The 8,166-nt window shown below is 40.8% G+C and overlaps 1 protein-coding gene across 1 annotated transcript in view; it reads right to left on the reverse strand.

Annotated features, from left to right (window-relative positions):
• Positions 1 to 7,895, reverse strand: part of LOC104492869 (ankyrin repeat domain-containing protein 26-like) — a gene marked incomplete at its 5' end in the record, with an annotated part of 19,945 nt that extends 12,050 nt beyond the window's left edge. Inside the window, 6 exons of the mRNA XM_010135472.1 lie at positions 932 to 1,066; positions 2,259 to 2,336; positions 3,454 to 3,547; positions 3,753 to 3,928; positions 5,151 to 5,303; positions 6,942 to 7,895. Of these exons, the coding sequence (XP_010133774.1) occupies positions 932 to 1,066; positions 2,259 to 2,336; positions 3,454 to 3,547; positions 3,753 to 3,928; positions 5,151 to 5,303; positions 6,942 to 7,895 (1,590 nt within the window). The remainder of the gene's footprint in view (positions 1 to 931; positions 1,067 to 2,258; positions 2,337 to 3,453; positions 3,548 to 3,752; positions 3,929 to 5,150; positions 5,304 to 6,941) is intronic.
• Between the last annotated feature and the right edge of the window lie 271 nt (positions 7,896 to 8,166).

Below are 8,166 nucleotides of genomic sequence, written 5' to 3' on the forward strand. Positions count from 1 at the left end.
GGACAGAACACCTGAGAACATTTAACCTCTTCAGGTTTCACATCACGCAGGACAATACTTAACAGCAGCAATGGATGCCCCCACTAAAGCAAAGGACACCTTCTTCTAAAGCTTCCAGGCAAAAAGGTGGAGAAGATGCTGGAGAACACTTTCAGCAGTTCCTCTGCTCACAGGAGGGGTTACGTAGGTATGCACATCATGGGAGAGCATAAGTTAATCTAAAATTTTCATGGGATCTTCAATGACCAGCAGGCAAGGGCTTACAGAGGATTTTGATCTTTTGGAATTCTTCAATGTTTTATTCTCTCCCATCTCTTCTTTGTGGGTATTTACTTTTTCACATATTGTTCTTCCTCTTGGTGTTTTCTCAGCCAAACCAGAGGAGAGCTGTCAGCTGTTCTGACTTTGTACTTCCATTTTTCCTCCACTGAAAATGAGAAAAGGGAAAGACTGCCCCTTGGAAACAGGCAGCCATTTCTTGTTTCCCAAGCACTAGTTCATCTGGCCAGCATCTTTGGTACATTTTTCTGCAAGGCTTTTAATCTCCTGGTACCCTGAAAACATGCAGCAGCTCCTCTATACACTGCACTGGAAACGTGAAGCACTTCAACCCTACCCAGAAATCACAGGGTCAGAAGATGACCAAAAGGAATCGAAGGAAAGAACTGGGAACTGCAGCCTTGCTCCAAGTGCTCAACTGGTAGAAAACCACACTGGGAACTCTTCCCAACAGAACCACTACAGAATTTACACAAAGATACCCACCTTGCTTTACTTGCTTCCTGGATGATCACCCCCAAATGACAAGATAGATACGCAGCGCCTGAACAGCAGGATAACAGAAAAATCTGCGTATGCCAGACCTCAACAAAAAGGTGGACTTGGCTCTCCTGGGTACAGGCTAGGTGTCTGGAGCATTTCCTGGGCTCACCTGTTCCAAGAGTTCAGCCTTTTCCCTATCAAGCTGAGCAACACGCTCTTCAAAGTGGGATCTTGACTTCAATTGCTCTTCCCAGATGCTGTGCAAGTCCTTTGATGTCAGCTCCAGCACACTTTGCTTTTGCATCTGTGAAAGCAAGAATGGCAAGAGAAAAAAAAGTGTAAGGTGACTGGAAAGCCAGCACTGTAATAGTGCTTATATGGAAACAGGCCTAAACTCTCCTCTCCCCATCCGAGATCTATGGTTAAGGTTAACATGGAGTATAAGACACACCTTGGGAAACGTAACCAAAACCAGAGCAATTGAAGCTGGTAGAAAGGACGAACACTCTGGAAGTGACAAGATGAGCTTACAACTTGGGGAGTTAAGACAACATGCGCACACACACAAAAAACACCCTTCAACTCTCTCACAAAGATCCTCTGGAGTTCATAATGATACACACTTTCTACTGCAATAACTCCTTCCGTGCCCACTACAGAACATACCCTACCATTCTACAGAAAGTCCTCACACTGTACAACTTTCTCAAGTATTCTTACAGAGTAGGTGAAATGCTGGGTCTTATGACAGAAGCTAACATGGTCTCAAGGGCAAGCTGTGACAAAGCTGCAAAGGTAACAGTAATGTTCCAAGTCCGGTCTACTCTCTCAGCTTTAAACCACAGATCTCCCTCCTGTCCACAACATCCATCATATCCATCACCTGCTACGGTTTAACTCCAGTAGGCAGCTTAGCACCACACAGCCATTTGCTCGCTTCCCCCTTGTGGGACAGGGGAGAGAATTCATCAGACAAATCATGCTGATGAAAACAAGTATCTTACACAACAGAGATACAAAACATAACAGCAGGGGAATTGTCGGCATGACCCCGGAGGGTCCGGGAAGGAGTCGAATTAGCCTAAGTAGAGAGTTCAGTCAGCAGCAGGAGGTGTGTCGTTTGGGAGGAGACAGAGAAACCGGGTCAGTAGCTGACTAGAGGAGAGTGAACTTGAAACCAATCCAAGTAGGGCATGTATAATAAACAACGTACTAGAAGAGTATAAAGCAATGTGATAAGAGAGAAGGCTACGCAGTTGCATTTTAATAAAGGCTTGGTGTGCACACATGCCGTTTGTCGTGTTGTCTGTCCTGATCGTTCGCGATAGCGAATGAGAAAATTTACAGCTTTTTCCCTTGAGGGTGCCTTGCCCTAAAACCAGAATGGTATTCATCAGCTAAGCTGTGCCTAGACAGACCACCTGATCTTTCCGTCAATTACCTGCACACAAATATTCAAAGCCTAAAACAGTCATTCCCAGAAACCAGTCATGTACCTGCTGTTGGTGATGGTCCTCTGCAGCTGCCTGGGTTGTCTGTAAACCAGTTATCAAGTCTTCAAGGCGCTTATGAACCTACAGAAGCATTAAAAAAAGCAAGATGCACTACGACTTCCTGGACTAAATTTTACACCTCATTTGCAAAAATAAGTATGACATTACATACACCTCTTCATCTCTTCATTCCTACAGTATTTACACCCAGTACCAATGATCAAACAGCCTTCTTTGATGCCACCATAAAATTCTTAGCAATCATCACCTCTGCTGTTTGCTTCAGGAAGAGAGAACACCATGTGGGATACAAAGAATCTTCAATGAAAACAGCCAGGACTAGCTTTTCCCATCCACAGTACATTTGAAAACTACGCCTGATTAACCAAGGGGGAAGGACCAGCATCTTGACTGCCTCCCCTCTTTTCTTGTCAGAATCAGTACATCAAAGTTCAATTTTCACACGTAGCTTTCAATCTCTTCAGTACCAATTAGCACCTGCAGTCATAAAATGAATCCTAGTTCACTGGTTACAATACAAAAATAATTTGCTTCATACATGGCACAAATCAAAGCCCCTTATCTGAGCTAAAATTAACCTCTGCTTTGAGGCAGTGGAAATTCCAAGAATTGCACTCAGTTCCGCAAATGATACCAAGGGCATTCCTCTTCACTTTCATCAAAACAAACACACGCCAAGTGGCCAAAGAAAAAACAATTTTGCCCACCAAAAGCTCAGGTGATAATAATTTTTATTCTAGTCTGATGATGCCAGTCAGTCCTCTAACATGAAGTGCTTGGCATCTGTATTCCCTGTAGAATTTCCATGCGTTAACTTGATGAATGCCTTTAATGACAACATACTGCAATAAGCATCTGAAGCAGCATCTGGTGTCTAAAGGGGACAATGAGACGTAAGGGGTCTAAAGCAGACAATAGTTACACCAGTGAATTAGTGTCAAATCATTACCTTTTTAGAGCATTAAGTAGGAATTTGCTATAGTAGTGTGGGAAGACCCTCAAACGCAGAGAGTTGGGGAACGGACCAGGCTGCTTTCTGAGCAGCCTTTATACAACACACCACAGAAACTCATGAGCGCCCCTCGGCTCTCCAGGAAAACCTCATCTTACCATTTTCCCACAGAAATAGGTCAGCAGGCTCAGGATCTCCAAGAAGGGAAGTTTATGACCAGCTTACCGAAGCAGAGGCTTGCAGGTCTCCTTGAAGGGCTTCAATCCTCTTGCTTTGTTGCTGGACTGTGGCTTCCAGTCTGGCATTTTCAATTTCAAGGCTAAAAAAGAAATACAGGTCTTGCTATAAAAATCCACCAGCGCCCCAATTCTGAAAGGACAGTGTGAAATACCATAATCCAAGACAAAAGCATGCTTCCAAATTGTGTATTAACTTGCTGTGATGCAGCAAGGCCATCTTGTTGTTTTCACACAGCCCCAGAAAGCAACAGACACCTTGCTGAATTCACCATGTTATACTCCTACCGTTGCACGTGTTCTTCCAGTTGTTTTATGGTATGATTAGTTCCAGAAGATGCCATCAAAAGGTCCTGCAGTTTCTGGGAAGAAGCTGTTACTTCTCTTTCCTTATTATCCAAGGCAGCCTTTAAGTCATGAACACAATGCTCAGACTGAAGACGCTGTTCTTCCAAATCCTGCAACTGTAAAATCACAGCAAGAATCCACAGTAGTCAGGTCAGCTTTTCTGTAGAGGGGTCAGCTGCTGCTGAAGAACTTGAGTGCTGCGTGTCTCTGCATATACCCTCTATCCAAAGTACTGTAATAATTCCAGGTACATTCAAACCTTCGCTTCTGCTACTAGTGGAACTCAGACTGTGTTGCTTCACTACCTTTTATGCTGGCCTCTCCCATTCCTCCACAGATGTCCTATAGCTCGGTCCTCAGCACTGACACTGCCCCTCCTACCCTTTTGGTGACTCCTAACTCCCTTTGTATCCACTTGCCTGTCCACTTGTAATTTGTATTAACAAGTTCATCTTTCTCCTAAAATGAATTCATAGAGACTGAGACAATGTCTATTTCAGAACTCTGAGGCCTCTCTACCTCAGTTTTTGTAAAAAAACTGCAGAAGAGTGTAACTTAGAATTCACGTGCATGATGGCAAGTTACAGCAGAGCCAAAGAAGGTGGGGGGCGGAGAAAAATATCTATACACATACACTCATATGTGTGTGTGTGTGTATATATGCAGAATAAGTTATAGAAGCATTTAAAATTGGTATCATGTTACCAATTTTAAATGCTTCTATAACTTATTCTGCATATATATACACACACACACACATATGAGTGTATGTGTATAGATATTTTTCTCCGCCCCCCACCTTCTTTGGCTCTGCTGTAACTTGCCATCATGCACGTGAATTCTAAGTTACACTCTTCTGCAGTTTTTTTACAAAAACTGAGGTAGAGAGGCCTCAGAGTTCTGAAATAGACATTGTCTCAGTCTCTATGAATTCATTTTAGGAGAAAGATGAACTTGTTAATACAAATTACAAGTGGACAGGCAAGTGGATACAAAGGGAGTTAGGAGTCACCAAAAGCTCAAAGGCAGCAGCCCAGTATTTCTACTGCTCTTCAGAAATCAGACAACCTGCTTGGCCAAACCAAACTCAGTAAGCTATAGACACATCAGTTTACTTCGGATGCCCCTTAGCAAACAGCAACCTTTGTCCAAGTAAGGACATAGTGTCCTCACATTAAAGTGCTTCCAATCATGTACACCAGGTTTATAAAACAGTGCAAGTCATTCAGACATCATTAAATCTATCCTGTTGAAGTTTTTTCTAGGGTTTCAGGACATTTGCTCCTACTTTCCACAGCCACTCTCAGATTCCTTGATATAGTTAAACATGTTACATACCTTGGTTTTAGCCTTTTCCAACTCCTTTTGTAAGCGCAATTTGTCCTCCTCCAGGTCACTGCGGTAGCGTGTAGTAACTTCAAGCGAAGCTTCTGACATAGACTGCTTTTTAAGAGCATCGGCAAGCTCCTGCTGCAGCTGTCTGACCACGCCCTAATGAAACAGTTAAATAAGCATGAAGAAAATTGTAACAACATGAAATATGTCACAAAATCTGCACAAATTATGATCTCTTCATCTTTTTCAGCTGAGCAGCTCCAAATTATCAGAAGCTGTTGGTGAGGATTTGTTTCTTAACACACAAAAAAAATATTCTCAGAACAATACACAAGCACACACTGCAACCATGTAATTTCTTCTAACAAAACCCAAAAGAAATATGTGTGATATAAAAGTTATAGATTGACTGAAGATGCTACTCTGATGACCAAAGGCAGGACTTCGTATCAGATTGTTCTTTGTTCTGTTCTTCCATTATACCAACATAATTAAATGAACACATATATCTGAAAGTTAGAGATTCATTCCAAATATATGTTGAATCACAACCTCTTGCAGTATTCTTACTGAGTTCATTTTAGAATAACAACTGCCTTTACACTGACAGAGGAGATTTACAAAAACCTGGATAGTTCATGTATGTACCCAGTATCTTCAAAAGGAAGCTCTTGTTTTGGTAGTAGGACTACAAAGCCATTCAGAGATTAAAGTGATTGACAGCACTGCTGGGGTTCTCCCCCCTTAAAGTAAGTGACAAATTAAGGATAAGGTGGTTATCTGACATGTGCAGATATTTACCTCACCTAAAGATTCTGGATTTGTTATGGAGATGGAAGTGTAGTTTTAAATCACTATTCAAATTAAGGTAGATAAACCTTACACCAGAGTGTCTAAACACTTAATGTGACTAGTTCCTGTTTTCCAGAAAGTAAAGAAAGATTAAATGAAATAGGTAAGGCAACTTTTAAATCATTACTCTACCTGGAACTGGTAAAACATCAATATACAGAAGACCCTACCTAGTCCTAGGGACACACATAATAATGCATTCTCCCATTACCTACAGGTTTTTCAACTGTCTACCTATTCCTCACTCCTACACCAATGTTTACTCTCTTCCACCCTTTTTCTTCATAAAACCATCTAAATGCAGAAATAGGAGCAACACCTGGTTCATGCATGTTTGAGCAACATAAAATTATGCTATTGCTCTGCACAGAAGCATGTTTCATACTCATGTACTCTGTCAATTCGCAGAAAGAGAGTTCAACTGATTTCCCAATTAGCTTTCTGTCCAGTCAATTAGTCTTTCCCAGAGCCACAAAGAAAAAACACATTTAAATATGGCTACACGTCATAAAAAAGAGAAGGAAGCTTAAGTCAATAGCTGAAACGAACTTCCCATCACTTCATTTGCATCTTCGTTTCTCAACCCTTGTATATGGGATGATTCTTCCTTTTATACCACTCTTATTAGTTTCATCAGTGCAATACATATACAAAACTCATGAAATACACAAAACCATTCTATAGGGCATAAAATGGTGTAAGGAAAAAATTAAATGAAAAAAGTTCTAGAAAAGAATCACCTTCCTCCATCAAAGCTTAGTCTTGGATACTTTTTTCCTGTTTACTGCTCAGATCCAAGCAGTAGTATGACGAAGAGAAACACAACAAACTGGAACAAATAGCATTATTTGGTCCCATATATACAACTTCAAGCTGGTGCATTTTAGAACAATTTATGCAACTAAAAGATTTTCAACTGTTCTTTCAAAGAGTATACTTTACCTCTCTTTCTGCTTTGTCAGTCTCATATTTAAAGACTTGTTCTCTTAAATCAGTACACCTGGCATTTAACTCCTTGTTTCTTTCTTCCACTAGGTAAACTTGCTTTTCAGTATCAGCTCTGAGTTTGCTGAAAATATCATTAAACCGGTCCTGCACGTCACTCACTACTTTTTCTTTGATGATCCCCTTGTTCTGCATATCTTCCAGTTGCTGACGGAGTAAAAGGTTTTCACCCTGTAGCTGGGCCAAGCGCTCCTGCATGGATTCCTGTTTTATTATAAATTTGCTTACTTGATCTTTTTCAAGTTGTCGAGCACGATCGCATTCTTTTGCTTGACACTGGGCTTGACTTAATTCTTTTTGCGTCATTTCTAGAAGTAATGTTTTTTCCCTGAGTGTTTGTTTCAACTGGTGAAGTTCATTTTCAAGACTATTAGCTTTGCTTTCAGCTTTACTCAGCTGCTGAGATAAGGTCTTGTTGGCTTCTCGCACATCAGAGAGGTCATGATGGAGCTTGTCTTGCAAGCGAAGCCATTCATCACGTTCTCTCTGAAACGTTCGTTCAACATCACTTTTGGATGATTGATGACGGTCAAGTTCTTGAAGAGTAGTGTTCAGGCGGGAACGAAAAGATTCGATTTCTGTCTCTAGTCTGTCTTTGCTTTCTTTTGTCTGCTCAAGTTTGGAAGTTAGCACTGCAGATTCTGTCTTTAGTAAGTTCAGCTGTCCATTGTACTGAAAAACTGTTTGTGTTAGGGCTTCCTCATTCAGTTTAAGTTCCTTTTTGAGATCTTCATTTTTTTCTTTCAAGGTCTCATTTTCCTCTAAATATTTTCCTTCTTCTTCCTGGTGCCTAAGTCTTACTTGATCAAGTTCTAGTCTTAGCATAGCAATCTCATCTTGTAGTAACTGATTTTTGTACAACAGATCCTTTTCTCTCTCTGTGTTGGATTCCTGAATGAGAAGGAACATGAATAAATGGCCAGTTGGAAGATAAATCCACAAAACCACTTGAGCAAACTGCATTTTAACATCTCTAATACTGAAGCACGGCTTCGAAGATGGGAGTGAAATTTCAGGTAATACATAATTCATACACTATGAACCCATGCACATGTACAATATATGCACACAGTGAAAGTACGACATACTCTTAAAACCTAAATGAACATCCCAAACATACAATGCCTTTTTTTTCTTAAATCAGCAACCAAATAAAAAAATA

Source organism: Buceros rhinoceros, unplaced genomic scaffold (assembly GCF_000710305.1).
Source record: "Buceros rhinoceros silvestris isolate BGI_N320 unplaced genomic scaffold, ASM71030v1 scaffold12494, whole genome shotgun sequence".
NCBI lineage: Eukaryota > Metazoa > Chordata > Aves > Bucerotiformes > Bucerotidae > Buceros > Buceros rhinoceros.